Source organism: Microcaecilia unicolor, chromosome 4, assembly GCF_901765095.1.
Source record: "Microcaecilia unicolor chromosome 4, aMicUni1.1, whole genome shotgun sequence".
In the NCBI taxonomy this organism is placed as follows: domain Eukaryota; kingdom Metazoa; phylum Chordata; class Amphibia; order Gymnophiona; family Siphonopidae; genus Microcaecilia; species Microcaecilia unicolor.
Genome location: NC_044034.1, coordinates 232,151,542 through 232,172,919, shown reverse-complemented (window position 1 = coordinate 232,172,919; position 21,378 = coordinate 232,151,542). Strand labels below are relative to the sequence as shown.

General features: G+C 42.4%; 1 protein-coding gene across 1 annotated transcript in view; it reads left to right on the top strand.

The window, feature by feature from the left end:
- Positions 1–21,378, top strand: part of TUBGCP5 (tubulin gamma complex associated protein 5) — a 268,782-nt gene that overhangs the window by 234,681 nt on the left and 12,723 nt on the right. The window contains 1 exon segment of the mRNA XM_030201310.1: positions 10,559–10,659. Coding sequence (XP_030057170.1) covers positions 10,559–10,659 — 101 coding nt within the window.

The window sequence follows — 21,378 nt, the reverse complement described above, 5'->3', positions numbered from 1 at the left end:
TGTTGGTGAAGGATTTGTGGATCCTTGTGAAAACATGGTTCCCGTAGAAGCTCAGTTTAGATATAGCTGCCTGGGGCTTCTAATTTCAATGAGTTTATCGCATTGGGCCTCTACGCCTTGATGCTTAGCAGCCTGGGCCTATACTAGCCCAGATGCTTAATTTTGTGGCGAAGGAGTGTTTGATGGCTTTATATCACAAAAACGTCAGGTTGGAGTATGAAGGCTTTTGTTTAATGACTATTCTGGACAGGTGGCAGCCAGCAGGCACACTTTGGTGCCCTATTGCACGGATTTCCGGAGCCAGGGCATCGTTTTTTGTTCAATACCATGCGATTACCCAGTTGCACTATTTCTCCACAGGGTCTGCTCCCAACGTTGCCAAGTCTTGGCGCATTGCCTTTAAATCTGATCTGATTTCTTGAAGACAAGTGCATAATGTGGCCCATGTATCATGCTGTGGTAAAGGCACCTCTCCGATCTCACTGGTAAGCGAGGTCTCCAGCGAGATCTGTTGGCTCTCAACAGCTCGGGCACCATGTTCCTTGGGGTGCATAGCCGGAGACATCGTTTTCCGCTGAAATGCATATGCTTGTAAATCCAAAGTTTTTCGCTTGCAAGGCCGTCATAACCCATGCAGCACTCCGTGCCCTCCAATCGGGAATGTACCCCGTGTGATATAGCGTTGAGGAAAACTGTTAATTAAGCTAATTCTTGGCAGTTACATGGGAGCTCCATTTTCAAGCTGCCATTTAGGTCTGTGATGTCACTTCCTCCACATCCATAATAATTTTCACATAAAAACACATAAAATGCAAATAAAACCATCATGTTCACTCTGGCATTCCAATTGTCTATGGCCGAAACACAACGTTTGTGTCGAGTCTTTTTTCACCAATAAAGAAGTGTTTTTAAGATCAATCTATCCAGTTTTTGGTGTTCCATGGTCAAACATCCCATTTTATCCTATAACTAAATATACAAACATTTCACAAATAGCCTGAACTTGCTGCAATTAAAAATGCCTTTAACTACTTTCTAAAAAGGAAAATCAGTTGTACATTGCATACAATACATTATATAGCAGCAAAAGCTTGCAGGAATAAAAATGCCTTTAACTGCTTCCTGAATGGGAGAATCAATTGTGCATCACACAAATGCAAGCAGCAAACTATTCCATAATTTACGTGCTTTAATCATAAAAATCTTCTCCCTGTACATGTCAAGTGTCACGTGACGAAAGATGGTACTTAAGCAAATTTTGATTCTGGGATCTCATAGTTCATGGACTTGTTGGGCTTTTTTAATTCACTCACTGTGTAGAGCAACGAACAATTTTCCCTGTTGTACAGGCTGGAGCCTTGCCTTGGGTGGGGGGTGAATAGGGGGACTGGGGTTTGTTGTGATTGTGGTATATGTGGGGAGTGTATTGTGTGCTTGGTTGGGGAGGGGGAAATATGAAAATTCAACCTTGAAGTGGGCTAGTTGGTGCTTGAGTGCTCCCATGGATAAGAGGCAACCAGGGAATGCAACATTTTGGTCTATTTGGATTTATGTTTTCCATTGCCTATGTTCTTTTTTTTGTATTTGGACCCATTCATTTAACAGTTTGCATTTACTGTTAACTGTCCTGTCAGCCCCCTCCAAAGGGACACCACCATGTAGTGGTGGAGGGGCTTCTGTGTTTCAATGACACAGAGGGCTATGCTGAAGGCTTACCCATATCAGACAGGCCTCTGAGGAGAAACCAGACAAAGAGTGTCCCAAACTGGGAGAGCGGTAAGATGGTGACCTGAAGTTCATATGCCCAACGGCCCAGCTGCCCTCTGAAGTTTTGTCTTCTTTATGTAAATTTCCTCTCTGCAATTGCACTTTCCTTAACTGAGAGGAAGGGAACAACCGGCGGTCAGCCACTGATGGCCAGTGTTTTGTCCCCTGAGCAGCAAGTGCGGGACCGCTGCGCATCGAACTGCCCACAGATGAAAGGGTTGGCGAGTCCTTTGATTAGCGCCAGCGAAGGAGCGTCGACGCTCTTGGACCTGGAAAAACAACTCCATCGCTCCCAAATTATTCAACCACCATGTCTAAAGGAGTGGAGGAGTGAGTTAGAGGCATATGCTGAAACAGAGGACGTTTACAGCAGAACCCGAATCGGCGGAACCACTCCTAAACACCTCAAGAGAAATCACATTGGAGTTTTTGGCTTCCGTGGAGGTTACATTGAATACCATCTGGAAGGTGCTTCGGGACCTAACGGCGGTAGTAAATAACTTTGTTTCAGATATAATCTTATTGGAGAGTTACATGGACAATTTGACTGAACCCTTTGAGAGTGAAAAATTGATATAACAAATGTAGTTCTACACATGCAAGAAGTGGTTATGATCCTGAAAATGATAACGGATCAGAAACTTTGAATAATAAGGTGGATGTTATTGTGGATGATTAATGTCGAGATTACTGTTTTTCCCAGAGTTCCAGGTATGACTCCTAAGTTTTCCTCAGAAATATTTCCTTAATTATTACTTCGAAAGGAGTGAAGCCTGTGAAAACTGGGATTGCTTTAATCAGTGGGATTTGAATTAGAGATTTAAGTATATGTATTGTTAAATAACTTCTGGTTTTTAAAAGAGAGAGAATGTAATCAGATGTATTATTTCTAACTAAAATTTGGACAATAAGTATGTTCTTAATGAAATGAATTGACTATACACCGTATTGGGACTTGAAGAAGCCAACCAGATGATCAATGTGGAATAATGAATTAGATGAGTAATATCTGGGGATAATCAGGATAATACCATGTTTTCTTTTTTCTGTTTACTGTTTAATTGATCTCCTTGTCTTATTTCACTCTCCCTATTTTTCTTCACTTTGTGGTCTAAGAAAGAGAAAGATTGTATATAATCCATATATCTAGTTGGGATTGTTTTCTTCTTATATTGTATTAATGTGCAGTAATCTCTGTATAACTGTTTGCAAGTGACCCTTGTAAAATGAAAAATTATAAATAAATGATTTAAAAAAAAAAAAAGAATCAGCGGGGAGCAAGGGAAGAGAGAACTGAGCCACTTAATGCAAGTTCTGGCCAATATTCAGCTGGGACCTGAATATGTATCTTATGCAGGCCCCAGCTGAATATAGGCCAGGAGCCCCATAAGTGTGAGCAGCCAGCAGCAGTCTGGTCAGACCCGGATATTCCATGTCAGTGCCCAGACTGGTCCTGGCATTAAATATCCAGGTCTAACTTAGCTGGCGACAGTGTTTATAAATCAATGCCAATGCAGTATCAAAAACTTTGTTATATCAAAGTAAGACTATACCAAACTCAGTGTGAACACCTATCAATCTCATATGTTTTAAAGTTAAAACGTGATTTTTAAGGAGAAAAGGAGACCATGGAATAAACCATGGGTGTAACCAATCTTATGAATGTCGTGCTGGTTTTAGGTTTCTTTCATCGATCTCCACAAAACTCCCTTTTTTTGAAAAAGTGCAAACAAAAATTTTTTTTTTAAGTGTACCTCAATCAAAATAATTTGAGAAAAATGTTCAAAATGATCATGAACAAAACACTTAACAGCATCTAATAGCACAGCACTTAGCTTAAGTTCTATGGGGCCACCGTTTCACGCAGTACGGCTTCTTCAGGAACTCGTGCTGTTTTGGTAGAAGTTTGTTTAGGACATCAATCTTTCTGTAAAAGAAACATTCTGTTAACTTTTGAAACGTTATCTGATTTACTCACTAACCAACCCTGGTTCGCATAAAAGTCCTTTTTCTTTTCAAGATCTTGTCTTTTAAAGATGGTGCTTACACGTCATCCGCCAATATAGAGCTATTTAAACATTCTGTGACATCACTTCCTTTGCAGAGAACCATTTAAAGTTAACTCAGTAAAAAGCATTCTAATCTATCATGTTGTTTAAACCATTCGGTTCTAGAGTTTTCATTTGAAAAATCCACCTGGCTTCACATCTTTGCAGCTTCAACTTTTGATCACTTCCCCGTTTTGTTGCACAGATTTTATCATTGCAACAACATTTCAATGTATCAAAACAATGTTTATACTGAATACAGTGTCGCACAAGCATCTCATTTACATTCTGTCTCTGTGCTCTAACATTTGTATCCTCAAAGACTTGGTCGTCATTCCAACATACAGTTTGTTGCATGGGCATTTTACCACATATACAACATATTTTGTTAAACAATTGGTAAAGTGTTTCAAGGGATACCATTTGCCATTCAAAATGTCTTCAAAATTATCTGTTTGTAAGGACACTTTACAAATGTGGCATGTGCCACATCTATAATGTCCATTATTGTTCCATTCTTTAATTTCTGATGTCCTTGTAATGTCTACCGGACTTAATTTTTCTTTGAGGTTCATGCCTCTTGCAAATGCTATTCTCAAGCTTTTTTGCTGGAACATGGGATGCGTTTGAACAATCTCGCATCTGTTACGTTTAATATCTGCTACTTTGGAACCAGCATCTGTATATTTCAATACCATTGTTCAGATGTCGTTTGATGAATTCTTGGCACTCGGAACTTCTAAAAGAAGTTCCCTGTTATATGCTTGATTCAATGTTTCCTTTTCTTTCTTTTTTTTTTTTTTTTTTTTGGGCTAACCTCTTGTGCCACATCTATAATGTCCTTTATTGTTCTGTTCTTTGATTTCTGATGTCCTTGTAATATCTGCCAGACTTAATTTTTCTTTGAGGTTCATGCCTCAGGACTGTTTCTTTATGGTTTGTTAATTGCGTATTGGAAAGATTAATCACCACTGACGACTTGATCTCTGTGATCACGTCCATGGTCTATTCCTGTTTAAAGATATGATAGTTTGCTGGTGGCGGTACATGGAAGACATCTTCATGTTATGGAAAAGTACAAGTCTTGTTCAATTTAATCGATGGTTAAACAGCTGCGATGAAAACATACAGTTCACCAAACAGCACTCCTCCACAAGCATCCATTTTTTTGAATGTGCGCATTGAATTAAACAACACTGGTTTCATCACTAAGACCTTTATAAAAGAAACAGAAAGGGCCGCTGCCTAGGTCGGACATTCCGTAAGCTCTCGGAGACAATGCCTAAAAGAAGGGGCCATGTTTCCTCCTCTGCTCCCCCTTCACGGCAAATTCCCCCAGCGCAATCCACAATAACTACTTACTATCATAGATCTGAGTTGCCGATTACACCGGGACCGCGCCCGCTAGGTCTTCCGGGTGAAGGTGGAAACGCCACGGAGACCTCTGGGCTGGAGCTGTTGCTCAGTCCTGATGAGAGAGCGCCTCCCCTGCAGCTCTCCGGAATGAACACGTCGAAGCCGGTTTCCAGTTGGACGCCACCACAGAGTGCAGCAGTTCAACAGACCGAGGAGGATAGACAACAAGCGGAGAAAGTGGCCTTAGAAGAGCAAGGTGCTTCTGGAGGGACATTAACAGCAACTTGCAGCCAAGTTCAGGGGAAACCTAGAGTGCAACCTAGAGAACCTAGAGTGCAACTCTCTTCTGGTGTAACAGAGGTACAATTTCCTTTACTTCGAAAACCTACTGAAATTACTATGGATACTTTATGGACATTGATTGTGGACTTGGGTCAATCCCTAAGCACGCAAATAAAACAAATATCTCAGGAAGTTTCTTTGAACCTAAAGGCTCAAGGTACTGAAACCAGGGTTGAGACAATTGCAAAACGACAAACAGATATGGAGAAAGAACTGAAAGTAGTACAATTACAGCAAGAGACTATGATTAAACATTTAACTATCTTAAGGAGACGAACTGAGTTCCTAGAAAATGTAACTAGAAATAATAATATCCGCTTTTTGAACTTTTCTAAAAAAAATAGGGGTGCTACCGAGAGAAATGCTTAACAGGTATATAACTGAGATATTGGGGGTTTCTGAAGAAATGGTTCCACCTTTTACACAAACATATCATTTACCTCAAAAATACCAAATATCTCAGGAAAACTTGGCATCAGATATTTCAAGGATATTGGAATCCTCAGATACTAATTTAATAAAATCTTCTACGTTAATTGCCACTGTAGCCTTATCACCAGATAAAAACTAGTTGATGAGGTTTTTCTTCCAGAATAAGCATAAAAGCTTTCTTGGATTGAAGGTGCATCTCTTCCCTGATGTGACTAAAGAAACTCAAAAACGGAGACAAAGATTTTTACTTATGCATCCAGGTGTAATTCAGTTAGGTGGTTCTTTCTTCTTAAAGTACCCCTGTAAATGCCTGATTAAATATCAATCTAATAAGTATGTCTTCTATGATCCTTCTCAGCTCTCCTCCTTCTTGGCTGCAAAAGGTCAGGGGAGTAATTAGTATGAGCTCTATGTGAAGAAAGGGTACTTTGAATTTCTTAAATGGAAATCCGGCCTAGTTTAGCTTTCTTGAGAAATATTTTTCTTTCCTTTATTATCCACTATGGTAAATTTTGAATCCTATTAATGAGGACTTTGATTAACTTGCTGTGTAATTCTTTAGTTATTTGATGTTTGTAACTTGCTATAATTTTGCTGAACAATATAGTTATTTTCTTGACAAGTGTGTTAACATTGTTTTGATATAAATGTAAATGCATAAATAAATAAATAAAAAAGAAACAGAAAGGAACACCTTCCTTCATAATGATAGTTCATTTAGTTTACCTTTCTCTCAGATGTTAAGAATATGGAGAATCTGTTCTGACAAGTATGTATAAGAAACAAGCAAAACATTTGGTCAACAGATTAAAAAAAAGGGGTTACTCAAAAAAAAAAACATTGACTCAAGCATTTAAAAGAGCTAAGTACAATAATAATCCATCCCTGTTGGATAGGCCCTCCCTAAACTCGCCCACAGCATGCCCCCTTTGCTCTTCGGATGAAAAGGGTAAGACGTCCAGATTCTGCCTTTTGAAAATAGTTATTTGGACGTTTTTGACAGATGAATGGATTTTTGGCCATTTTGAGACATACTTATGCTTTGAAAATGAGCACCTTAAAGTCCTAAATCTTAAGTTTCATGCCTAGTGCTGGACCCTTAAGTTTTTCCTCACCCTGAATCCGTCAGAACAAGGGGTCATAGGATGAAGGAGAAAGGAGATAAACTCAAAGGAAAGGGATTATCCCTTTCATCAATTTTTTTTATTTTGTTGCTACAGTCATTGGGCAAGACGTTTGCAGGGCCGCCGAGAGACTGGGCCGGGCGCCGCCCCCCCCCGAGGCCACCGTACCGCAGTCCCCAGTCTCCACCCGCCGGGCCCCCCTGTATTCAAATCACAGCACCTCACCTCCATGTGAAAGTGCAGCAGCGGCAGATCGCCTTCCTTCGGGCCCTTCTCTTCCTGTGTCCCGCCCTCGTCTGATGTAACTTCCATGAGGGCGGGACACAGGGAGGGAAGGCCTGAAGGAAGACCATCTGCCGCTGCTGCGCTTTCACACGGAGGTGAGGCGCTGTGATTTGAATGCAGGGGGCGTGGCCCGGTGGCGGACAGAGGGGGGCTAATGACGGGGGTGGGTGGGTGGATACTGGGGACTGCGGCGCCAGTCCCTCCCTCTCGGCGGCCCTGGGCCTTTGATGGCTTGAAACTACATACCTTTATCTATTCAGATGATACTACTATTTGATGCCATTTTCAGAGTTATGAAGAGATGATGAGGGAAATTTAAAACTGTGTGGAGATAATAGAATGGTGGGCTATATGATATTGTTTAAAACTCAAACCAGATAAAACAACATTTCTTTGGATAGGTCCACTTAAGAACATAAAAGGTAAAAAGATATTTGTTATTCAGATTACACATTTAAGTTTGAGCTTAATACTGTCTCTTATTAGGAGTCAATGAATAGTCCGTACTAATAAACAACCAAGGCAGAGGCGCAGGACTGCGGCTCTCTGCCTGCCGCTACTACTTCCTGTGCCGGCCTGGAAGTTTACCTCAGAAGAGGCAGGACTGGCACAGGAAACAGTAGAAGTAGGCAGAGAGCTGTGGTCCTTCGCCTTTGCCTTGGTTGTTAGTGCGGACCCTGTGAGGTGCAATGGGAGGGATATTGTGCTGCATGACAGGTGTATGAAAGGGGAGAGAGAGAGAGAGAAACATGGCGAGGGGAAAGTGGTGTGAGTGCACCGCCGCTCCGGTTTATCCCGTCTCATGAGGTAAGAGTGAGAGCCCAGGCGTTAGCCACCCTGAATAGCTTGGCAGTAATGGCCCTTGCCCTGTTGGCTGTGACCTTGATTTGTGTCCCTAGCTGGGCCCACTGTCCTTATCCCATTAGATGCCTGGTCTCCCAGGATGTGGCCTCCTCCTTTTCCCTCGGCTGTCCAGCCCCCCTTTGTCTTTACTCCCGGGGGGGGGGGGGGGGAGTATGTTGGTGGGTTTCTGGGCAGGGGTGGGCTCAGTGCCAAGATTAAAATAATAATTTTTAAAAAGGTTGTATGTTTTATGTTGGTTTTTGGGTAGGGGTGGTCTCTGCAGCGTCCAAGACATTACAAAATAAAATGTTTTATATTTAATGCTGGTTTGCTTCAGGGTGGAGGGAGGGAGAGATTGGGGAGAGCAGGGTAGATGCCAGATTATGGGGGGATAGGTAGAGGGTAGAACAGGACTGATGCTAGGCTACAGGGAGAAGTGGGGGAGTTAGGGTAGAGCTGATGCCTAGCTGCAGGGATAGATGGTGGGGTAGAGAAGGATAGGGCTGATGCTGGGCTATGAGGATGGATGGGGGAAAAAAGAAGGGAAGGGTAGGGCTGATAGCAGGCTATGGGGATGGTTTGAGGGGTAGAGAAGAGCTGATGCCGGGCTACAGGACAATTTTTAAATTTTGGTCCTCTATTCTGTTATTGATGAGGGGTTGGTATGTGTTCTGCATATGACCAAGGTGAGAGATTCTGCTGGCATGTGGTTTGTGTGGTATGAGTCTGACTTGTCTGAATTTTCCAATGGAATGTGTATTGCTGCTATATATATACACCTCTGCCTTTATAAAAGTATTGTTGTTGGTATTCATGTTCAGAATTGGTATTAAGGAGCTTCTTTGCAGGCTTTAGTGTTACTTCACAAAGTATCTGGCAGTGAAGGGATTTTGTATTGCTATTATTGAAGTGCTACCAGAATTTGAATACATTTTTCCTATCTAACTATATAAATGAGAGGTGACCAACTCACCCGAAAATGCGCAATAGAGACTTCCCTCTCTGTCCCGCCCCGGCGTGATGACGTCAGAGGACGGAACAGAGAGGGAAAGGAATACTGCGCTGGAGGCGAGCTGACGAGAGGACTCACAGGAGGTAACGAAAGCAGAGGAGAGTTGATGGACACAGGGGCAGGGGAGGGGGCAAATGAGCAGTAGAGACTTCCTTCTCTGTCCTGCCCCCGCGTCAAGACGTGATGACGTCAGAGGACAGAACAGAGGGAAAGGAACGCTGCGCTGGAGGCAAGCTGATGAGAGGATTCACAGGAGGTAACGAAAGCAGAGGAGAGTTGATGGACACGGGGGCAGGGGAGGGGGGAGAGGAGGGTTGCTGGACATGGGTGGATGGAGGGGAGGGAAGGGGAGAGAGGACGGTTGCAGGACATGGGGGGAAGGTAGGGGAGAGAGGAGGGTTGGTGGACATGGGTGGATGGAGGGTAGGGAGGCCAGGGGAGAGAAGAGGGTTGCTGGATATGGATGGATTGAGGGGAGGGGAGGTTAGGGGAGAGAAGAGGGTTGCTGGACATGGATGAGGGGAGGGGAGGTCAGGGGAGAGAAGAGGGTTGCTGCACATGGATGGAGGGAGGGGAGGGCAGGGAAAGAGGAGAATTGTTGAATATGGATGGATGGAGGGGAGGGAAGGGAAGACAGGAAGGAGATGCACATGGATGGAGGGGAGACAGAAGAAATTCTGGACATGGATGAAGGGGAGGGAACACAGAGGAAGGAGATGGACATGGATGGATGGGAAGGGAGAGAGAAGAAATGCTGGACATCCAACTCTCATTTTTCTTCTTCGGCTGTTGCACTACATTGTTAAAAACAAAACTCTCGCCCGTTTTAACGGGCTTAACTGGTAGTTTAATTATATTACGTGACCCTGCCATGTGTGTTGAGAAGTTTGCCTTTGTAGTAGACTTATGTATGGTCAATTTTAAGATATGGGATAATGTAATCATATTTTAAAATATCAATTCTTCTATTAAATATGTATGTGGTTGTGTTGATGCAGGGCAGCTGTTGGGCAGACTACTTAGAAATCCATTATCTAGTGCATTATTTTGTAGTATCACAAGAAACACCGCTATATACACAGTGCCCACCCATATTAGCTCTGGGCCCACCCAAAATCTAAGGTCTGGCTACGCCACTGAAAAATAATTTCTTTACGGAAAGCATGGTGGATGCATGGAATGGGAGGTGTTGGAGATGATGACAGTATCTGAACTCAAGAAAGCATGGGGCATGCACAAAGGAAGGAAGAGGAAGGGATTGTAGTGCTAGTAGTTGGTATGGATGGGTATTCTAATTAGATGCAGATTTCTTGAAAGCTATGGATATAAAGCAACTTCTCTTTTGACAGGATAGAATCCATAGAAAAAATGGAATCTGATTTTAAAAATTGTCACACCTTTCTTGTGAAAGTTCTAAACAAGGCTGTCTGTAGAGGATCTTTCCCCCACTGTAAGTATGCATGGTTTCGCTTATATACATTATATATTGTTTAGATTAAATACCTTGATGTCATGAGCCCCATTTTCTAGAAATTAAATCCTTCTGAATAGTCTATTTTCTGTACTGTTGCAAATATTTCTAAATGTAAAACATTGATATTAGAGGTACCCAAATTGGCATCACAATGTGTTTTCAGCTGATCAATAAAATCAAAATGGCTAAGCAGGGCAAGAAGGCAGCAATTTATAAAGTATATAGTCTAAAAGCTGTAAAATACCATTCCCCCCCTTACAAAGCCACACAGCAATGCTGACACAGCCCATTCACTTTGAATGGGCTGTGTTAGCATTACTGCACCTGCAGCAACAAGCTTGGCTTTGTAAAAGGGGGAGGGTGGGGTTTAGGTACTAGCGTGTTTTATGATGAGGCCTGTTAATTTTACATATTATAAAGTGGATGTTAAACAGGTAGTGAACCACTTTAGTTGGCGAAATGTGTAGCTGCATAAAAAACAATAAAAGAAATTTAAATTCTTCTTTTCATACATAACCAGCAAGTCATTTTATTACAGGGATCACAATGTACATAAGTATTGCCACACTGGGACAGACCAAAGGTCCATCAAGCCCAGCATCCTGTTTCCAGCAGTGGCCAATCCAGTTCACAAATACCTGGCAAGATCCCAGAAAACTCAATACATTATATGCTGCTTATCCCAGAAATAAGCAGTGGATTTTCCCCAAGTCAATTTAATAATGGTCTATGGACTTTTCCTTTAGGAAGCTATCCAGACCCTTTTTAAACCCTGCTAAACTAACCACATTTACCACGTTCTCTGGCAACGAATTCCAGAGTTTAATTACACGTTGAGTGATGAAAACTTTTCTCCGGTTCGTATTAAATTTACTTCTTTGTAGCTTCATTGTGGGGTTTATATTGTTTTATTAAACCTTCTAGGTTTTGCATTCTCTCTGTTAGCAGGGGATAGGGAAAGAGAGATTTGGGGAGTTTTTGAGGGGTCTGTGAAGTGGGGGGAAGGTTAATATTTTTGTCAGTGCTCCAGAGTGGCAAAAGGTAAATGAAGGATACTGAGGGATCCTCAAGATTCTCCCGGATCCTCTTAGTAAATCTTTAAAAGTTCACTTTTTTATTCCAGTCGTTGAGATGTGGACTTTTTACATATATTCCCCTTTTGTTTTGTTTGTTTTTTTAAATACTTTTAAATGTTTTTTTTTTTAAGTTCACTTTATTTAGAATTTTAAAATAAAACAAGCCAAAAAGTGAACAGGCTGTCAGTAATACAAACATAGGCAAAAGGCGAATCACAACAGAAAATCCAGTAAAAGGATCTAGAATAGCAACATCCCCCCTCCCACCCAACCTCACTCACCTATATCCAATAATCAATAAACACACTAATATTGTAATCAAGAAGATCATATGTAGCATGGTATCAACCAATACAAAACAAAAAAACTGCAAATTCATCATAATATATAATAAACAGCACACAAGAATATAGAATAGGAATAGCAATCATATCTGCCACATAGGCTCCCAAACTTACAAAAAATGTTGCACCCTATTATGTTTTTCAGTGAAATTTGCTTCATATTTACTGATACGACACACTATATTGTACCACATATTCATTAAGCTGATCAGGAGTTTTCCAGGTTTGTAGAATTGTTTGAATCGCAGTTGCATTCAAAATAGAAGTGAGCATAATCTGATCATCAATAAGCTCAAATTTATCAGCAAAAAATTGAAACAAAACTCCAGTATAGGTCAAAGGAATGTACATCTGAAAAATAATTTGCAGCAATTTCCAGACTTGCAGCCAAAAGGTAAAAAAGATTATCTAATTTATTTATTTATTAGGATTTATTTGCCATCTTTATGAAAGAATTTACTGAAGGTGGTGTACCATAAGAATAAATCAAACATAAGCAATAAACAATTATAGCGGTAGAATTATTCAAATAACAAAGTATGGCCTAGTATAATACTTACAATGTCAATACAGTACATAATAGAACATTTTAATAGACAGCATAGGATGTAAGCAAAGATGGGAACATATAGATAGGTAAGAGGAGTTAGAAAATAAGTTGACTAATTTAAAGAAAGTTGCACATGAGGTCAGAGAGATGATTAAATGTTTTCTAGCTAGGGTAGGAGTGGATAAACATGTCTTGCTGCAGTATGTGCAGCCTATGCCACTCCTGGTGTGTGTGTGCAACTAAGAAGTTAGTTGCGTGAGACTAAGAAGTTAGTTACTTCTTCCATTAAAGGCCTGGTTGAAAAGCCAAGCTTTCACCTGCTTCCTGAAGTAGAGATATTGTGTTAAGTGTAGCCTTTCAGGGAGTGCATTCCAGAGTGTGGGGGCTTCTCCAGAGAAGGCTCGCTTGCAGGTATCACATTGTGTAATGTCTTTTGGAGAGGGTGTGGTTAGACATACCCTTGGGAGGACCTTAGTGTCCTTCTAGGTGTGTAGAGGGTCATCCTGTTCTTCAAGTACTTGGGGCCATTTCCTTTAAGGGCTTTGAAGATCAGACATAGAGTTTTAAATTTAGCCTTATATTGTACTGGTAGCCACTGAAGTTTTTGCAAAAATGGTGTGAATTGGCCATGTCACTTGCAACCTTTTATGAATCTTGCAGCATTCTGAATCAATTGGAGCTGGTGCAGGCCCTTTGTAGTCAGACCATTGTAGAGTGCATTACAGTAATCCATCCTTGATGTTGTTATGGCATTTACAACTGGGATAAGATTTTCCTTCTCGACGTAAGGAGAGAGGCGGCGTAGTTATGGCAAATAGTAGAAGTAACTCTTGAAGGTTGCTTGGATTTGAGGAGTCAGAATAAGTGGTGAATCTAACTGTATTCCAGGGTTCCTGACTTGTGATTTGAGGGGGAGTTCATACTTCCCAAAACAGAGTTTGATGTCAGGTAAATGTCCACTTGTGTTAGGGACTGTAGGGGTGTATTCAGGAGGACAACTCCTAATAATCCAGAGGTACTTAGCTGACAGAACACTACTAAATTATTCTGGTCTCATGTCTAGGGGAAGCATACCTCTATGGCCCTATGTCTTGTTAGCTGTGCTGGAAAAAGGAACAATGCCACAGATGGAATATATTATGATTTATTAGGTATAAAAATAGTAGTTATGTAAGGCAAATGCAAAGCAAGATTAGAAAACTAGATTAGTCACCAAAATATATATAATGGTATATGATTATCCAAACAGACTAACTAAATGAGTGATTACATAACCAATCACAATACTGATATGCTAATGATTATTAGGAGAACTTACACCACATGTCTTGTACAAAATACACAGCAGCTAAATTCACAGACCATAAGTCCTGACATAAAACCAATCTGTCTCGGACAAAAGCTAAGAACTAATTATCCCCAAGACCATAGGTAGTATATCCCGTTATCTCACCTTGCAGTCTGTTATGGCAGATTTCCAATGGTAAAGAAGTGGATTCCTCCTCTGAGACTCAAGCTGAAGCCTTAGTGAGTCTGTCAGTCCAGAAATAAAGTCCAAGGTCTGTATTCTGGATACAGATGGCACAGTCTTTAGGTAAGGCTGTGTATTGTAGCTGAGAAACCTTATTAGTTTATGACAAGGTTTGCAGTTCACTGGTGTTTTAGGAAATCCGTCTCTTGCTTTCTCTGTCAGAGCCTTCTATCCTCCTGCAAGTCTTCTGGTCTTCTTACTTCTGTTCTCCTTCAGTCCAACATTGGCATAAATACTCCTACAGGACCCAGAGAAGCTTAGTTTTACTTGGGTTCAGGCAAAGTTTGTTGTGCTTAGCCCATTCTTGAATTGATGTTAGACAGGTAATCAGTTTATTCAGGGCTGTAGATAAGTCAGGTTCAATGGGTTCCCGTGGTCTGGCCGCAGGATCAGCGAAGATTCAAAACCTTTATGTCTGCCTTATGCAGTCTATAAGGCATCAATAGCACTCGCTGAGCTACATAGTGTAGAGATTGACATAAGGATTCAGAAACACAACAACATATATGCCGAGTCCAAAACCAGGACCAATGCACAGGGGATATAGGCACATAATATCTTTCAAGACCAAAGGTCACACAAACTGTGATCTGTGTTCAACTGAAGAGACATCAAGGGCTTATACCAGTGGGAAGCCTCATATCTAATACTATGAATATAAACAGCAGAGACAGATGGTTCACAGACCGTTGAGACATAGTAGATGACGGCAGAAAAAGACCTGCACGGTCCATCCAGTCTGCCCAACAAGATAAACTCATATGTGCTACTTTTTGTGTATACCTTACCTTGATTTGTATCTGCCATTTTCAGGGCACAGACCGTAGAAGTCTGCCCAGCACTAGCCCCGCCTCCCAACCACCAGCCCCGCCTCCCACCACTGGCTGTGCTGTAGCTGAGCCCACTTATAACTTTGCTGGAAAGGTAGTTCAAACTTACAGTTCAGCTGTGAATAGGAGAAAAAAGCAGCGTGCTGCATGATACCTTCCACTGTATAAATACCCCTGTCCATCCAGGACCACCAAAGAAGACGTTTACTATCAATACATAATGAGACATTATTCCAGAGTGGCCAGCTTTTAGTAACACAAATCGGTATCTGGAGTTTGGAATCCAATTGTAAAGCTTGGTGGGTAAAGAACAAAATCTTATTAGGATGAGAGCTTAAGGGCAAACTAGCACCCATCCAATCCTGTAAGTGCAACATCCCCAACAACTTCTGTTCCATCAAATACCAGGCCAGTTTCTCCAAGCTTGGCACATCCAGCATCCAAAGCGTTTCTTGACGCAAGAGATATGCCCAATGATAGTTGTAAAAATTGAGGAGATTGGCTCCCCCCTGTGCCTTAGGAAATTGGAGTTTCCACAATTCAGTCCTAGGCTGTTTGCCACACAATATAAAGTGAGTAATAAGCTGATCCAGAGTCTTGTAGAGTGATGGAGAGAAAAATGCAGGAATCATATTCAAATAATATAAGATTACTGGGGCTATGGACATTTTGACAGTCTCAAGGCGACCCCACCAAGTTAACCATTTGGGGGTCCATGCATCACAAAGATTTTACTTTAGCTATCATAGTAATAGAATTAGCTTCCAACGTATCTTCCAGTGTAGTTTGAAGCTGAATTCCAAGATATTTGAGACCAGCCTGTTGCCATTTAAAAGGATAAGAGTCCTTTAGGCCTTTAGTGCAATGCATGTTGAGCGGCAACAGTTCAGACATTGTCCAATTTATCCTGTAATTAGAAAACTCTCCAAACATTGTAATAAGTTGCAACAAAACAGGCATCATGTGAGCAGGTTTAGTTAAATACAACAAGACATCACCCACATACGCGGATAACTTATACTCTCAGTCCTCCAATAGCCTTACTTTGTCGAATGGCTAAGAGCAATGGCTCAAGTCTAGACTAATTAGCATGCATTTGGGTCATGATATAAAGCCCTCACCATACCGCAAAAATAAGGGCCAATTCCAAACTATTCCAAAATGCGAAACATATACTCAGCATTCAGGGATACCAAGAAAGCCGATTCGTCCATGGAACCTGATAATTGTATGAGCTGCGTACAAAGTCTGGTGTTATTCGCTGAATGTGTAGCCGCCACAAAACCCGATTGATCTATATCAATCGGTGCATGTAAGCATTTGGACAACCGCACAGCCAATATCTTAGCAAAAATTTTCCCATCAACATTTATCGGGGGAGGGGGGTGTCACGTGATGCAGCCTGCCTGAACATACGTGGTAGAATGGAGCTCTGTCAAAATCTCCCCATAATCAGTCAGAAATCGACATCCACCTCCATTAAACTGTTTATTATTCCCAGCGGCAGAGACTAGTAACATACCATCTCAGATCTCCAGCCTTAGTTTTTGGCTCACTGACTTTTTGCAAAATGCAGGCAAGAGGGAGATGTATCATTCTCCAGTTATCTCAAACTTTGACCTGTGCCCTGGGGGCCAATATGTGTGGACCTGCTTCCTATTATTTTGTCTGCAGGCAGAAGCTACGAGGACACTAACTCAAGAGGGCAAAATGACAAACCTCGTGAAGAACAGGTAATTTCATGCGGCTATACCAAGAGGGGCCCCATAGTCTATGGCATGGCCCCTCAGAATTACATTGGGGTGGATGGATTTCTCTAAGGGGGAACAATGAGGGGAGTTCCATGAGGGGTGAAAGAGGGGGCTGCATGTTGATGGGTATGGCTATGAGAAGTGTGAGCATGAAGATGGGGATGGGAGGAAGGGCTGTGAGGATGGGTGTGTATGAGTATAGGTGTGTGGTTCTTTGTAACACGTTCTGTTGGAGTGGAAGGGGAACATCTGTTGCACAGTCTATGGGGAGGTTGCATGTTGGTGTCCATATTACAGGATCGGACCTAGCTGGGGGTTCCAGCGTCTGCTGTATATGTCAAATTTCTGTTAAGAATTCTTCTACTGTCTGCCTTACTGACTGATTTGCAGGTTGTTACTCTCACTGTCGATGCCATTAAATTGCCAGTTAAGTTCAATAAAGTGCTTTCCTGTTAAAAAAAAAATTGAAAGCTGGTATTGTGTATCTGCAAGAGACACATCTTCGTAGGGGGAAGCACATTAAATTAAAAAGATCCTGGGTGGGGGAGATCTAGTTCTCTGCATTCGGTGGTAGACAGAGGGACGTGGCTATTTTGAAGCATTTAAATATCCAAAAAATCTTTCCACAAAAAAACTTTTATACACTAATCTTCATATACTAAGCATACAGCTGTGTTCCTTAACAACTCACTTTCGGTTAGGAAGGAAAAAGGCCTCAAAGAGCTCCAGGGTCAAACGACTCCTATAGAGCTAAATAGATCATAAAGATCATCTCTTCATCATTGGCCACCAAAAAACCTTCCCTGATTTCTTCAACTAATTTAACTGTAACACAAATCTTCAAAAAGAGTTTTCAAAAAGAATTTGCTTGCAATCAAACAACTACAGCGATATGCTGCAAATCCGAGAAAAATACCAACACTTATCTTAAAAGTGGTATTCATTCACAGCTATGGAATCTCTTCTTGCTGTGTCGAGAAGCTTGCCCCCTTCTTTTTATGTAAAGACGTCCCCAAGCCGACAATGGCCAGCGTTTCACGTTATGGCTGCTTCGGGGTCTCGGTGACAAGGCAACTTCTGCAAAAGAAGCACAACAGCTAGTAATTCACAGAAATACCAACAGTTTCATACTCGAAAAAGTCATGTGTTCTCACATAGCTTCACTCGACATCTGACGTTATTTTGAAGCATAGGCAGCTGCCCTTCTGTTTACACAAACAAATCCAGGACAAAAAGGGCAGATTTATTATTGTTCTGGGAGAGCTGTGGGATATGAAATTGCTATTCTGTAACATGTCCCAAATGATTATATTCATAGGTTTTTCTCAACTCTAGAGGCCAAATTGGCAGGGTATCCGGAGTACAGGGTGATCCTGGGAGGGGATTTTAATATCACCGCAGATCCTACTTTGGATTGTAAGCCCCACAAGAAGCGGTTACCTGACCATGATACCAAAATGATTTATTTTCTGGCCCAGAACCTCAAGCTTTCAGATGTTGCAGGATTATACCTTTTACTCCGGTGCCCATTATGTCTTTGCAAGATTAGATTACATTTTAATAGATCAGAGCTTATTTTCTAGAGTCCACAGCATTGAGATCCATTCCTCTATGGTCTTGGATCATGCGCTGGTGGGTCTATCTTTGAATCTTACTTCAAAACAGTCTGAATTGTCTTGGCACATGGAGTTCAGGATTTTTTTGCGTGCCAAATGGCTTGATTATTGTACTGACAATGTTGCTGCTGATGTGGGATCAGTAGGTTTTTAGAATGCTTCCAAGGCATTAAGGGGCCATATCATTTCGTATGTTTCACATCAAAAATGTGAACGTGAGAGGAAACTGCTTAAACTGTCCACTCAACTTCAGGCATTTAGGCGGCCTCATGTTTAGATGCTAGCCTCTTTAGAGACCTATCAGGATATCAGGTAGAAAATGAGGCTTTCCTCAATAAAATAAATCATTGTGTTATCAGTGCTATAAGCTTCATCGGTGGGGGGAAAAACAGGCAAATCTTTTGCTAATTTGTTTTGCCTCTTCAAAAAAAAACAGTTGATAACTACCGTTAAGGATGGGAACGGGTGGACATATGACCAGGAGGCACAAATAATGGATGAGTTTGTCCAATACTATACAACTCTGTATGAGAGAAGAGATTTTAGCTCGGCTGACTTACATCACTTCTTTCAGGGGTTGGAGCTTCCTCAGTTTACTGCAGATCAGCTGTGGGTTTTAAACACCCCAATTATGGAAGCAGAGTTCAACACTAGTTTCAAATCTCTTAAACTTACAAAGGCACTGGGGCTTGATGGCTTTGGACCTGAGTACTATAAATTCTTCAAGACTTGATTGCTAAACCTTTATGCAATATGTGTAATGGTTTAGCAGGCAAGGTATCTGGTGTGCAGGACTATTTGGCTCATGTGGTTTCACTTCCCAAATTGGGCAAGGATCCTGTTCAGGTTTTGTTATATAAACATATATGCCTCCTGAATCAGGACATGAAATTGATGTCTGCAGTGTTGGCTAGAAGATTTAATGTTTTTTTGCCCCTGATTATCCATTCCAATCAAGTGGGATTTGTCCTAGGGCGTTTTGCCTCAGTGAGTCTGAAAGTGATGGGAGCACTGCATGAACATAGGGGGAGCAACAGTATGGCAACTAGAGTGGGATTGGACATGGGAAAAGCTTTTGACACTATTTCTTGGGAATAACTTTTTTGGGTGATGAATTGGTATGGGATGACTGGTAGATTTAGCGCCTGGGTACAAGCTCTTTATATAAGGCCTTGCACCCACCTCTTAATGGCAAGCTGACAACTCCTTTTGAGCTACAATGGTGTACCAGGCAGGGGTGCCCTTTATCCCCCTCTTGTTTCTTTTGTATATTGAACCCCTTGCCATTAAAATCAGGGCTACAGACACAGTCACGGGAAAACTCTTAGGAGGTCAAGAGAATTGCATTAGTCTTTTTGCCGATTACATCTTACTGTATTTGGCACAAGTTCAACAACACTTAGATCCAGCATTGGTCATTGTGCAGGCATTTGGGAACATCTCTGGGCATCGAGTTAATTGTGATAAATTGGAACTTCTTGTGCTAGCGGGCAGGGGTGTTGAGCCCTGTCATGCTAGATTGTCTCATGAGAAAGCCTATGCAGTATTTAGGTATATATCTTAGTACTAGCCCTGCGACTCTCTATCATTCCAATATCTTGCACCAATTAGAGTCCATTGGAAAACTCTGTCAGGCCTGGGAGGATCTTCCTATATCGTTATATGGCCGTATCACTGTAATGAAAATGGTCATGGTTCCTAAGCTACTGTATCTCCCTCAAGCAATGCTGATATGGCTGACTAGAAGAGAGGAACTTGTATTCTGTTCTACTATCGCTAAGTTTATCTGGCGATCTAAGATGCCAAGAATCAGTATGGACAAGTTGCTTCTAGTCAAGCAATGAGAGGGCCTTAATCTTCCGGATATAAGCGCATATAATGTGGCTGCTCTTATGTGGTGGATCCATGAGGGTTATACAGGGTAGTTTTTTTTCCTACCGAATGGATCAAGGGCAGAAGTTACCCTTTTTGCTTCTTTAACTTATTGCTAGGATTCTCCGAGGACAAGCAGGCTGCTTGTTCTCACTGATGGGTGACGTCCACGGCAGCCCCTCCAATCGGAACACTTTCTAGCAAAGTCCTTTGCTAGTCCTCGCGCGCCGATGCGCACCGCGCATGCGCGGCCGTCTTCCCGCCCGAACCGGCTCGTGCCCGCCAGTCTTCTTTTGTCCGTGCTCGGTACGGTCGTGTTTCGCCGTTCGCGCCCCAAAGTTGACCTCGCGCGTCGTTTATCGACTTCGTTCTTTAAAAAAAAAAAAAAAAAGGTGTCGGAAGGAGACCTTTATGGTTTTCTCCCTTCCCGTACTTCTAGTTTTGCCCCGGTAAGTTTTCTTTCGTTGTCGGGGTAGGCCCTATTTAGGCCTCGGTCGAAGTTTTTCTTCCCCCCTATTTTTATGGTGCCATTTTTCGCCATTTCGAGTTTTGATCTCGCCGGCGCGATTTTTCCGCCCATGACATCGAAGTCTTCCAGCGGCTTCAAGAAGTGCACCCAGTGCGCCCAGGTAATCTCGCTCACTGACAGGCACGCGTCGTGTCTTCAGTGTCTGGGGGCTGGGCACCGCCCTCAGGCCTGTAGTCTGTGTTCTCTTTTGCAAAAGCGGACTCAGGTAGCGAGATTAGCCCAGTGGAACGTTCTGTTCTCGGGCTCTTCGTCGACATCGGCACCGGGAGTATCGACTGCTTCGACATCGTCGGCGCCCGGACCTTCATCCTCGCCCCCGATTGCATCGAGTGCATCAAGGCATCGGCCCTCTGCATCGGGGCGACATCGGAGGGCTGCGTCGGTGGTATCGAGACCTCCTCGTCTGCTGATGTCGTCGGACGGTGGTGCTTCGTCTGGAGTGCAGGTGAGGGCTGTCCATTCCCCTGCTGGTGGCGGTGAGCCTTCAGGTGGGTCTCCCCCTACCCTGAGGGCTCCTGCGGTACAGCCCCCCCGAGACCGACCCTCTTCGGCCTCGGCCCCGAGGAAGAGACGGCTGGATTCTACGTCCTCCTCGT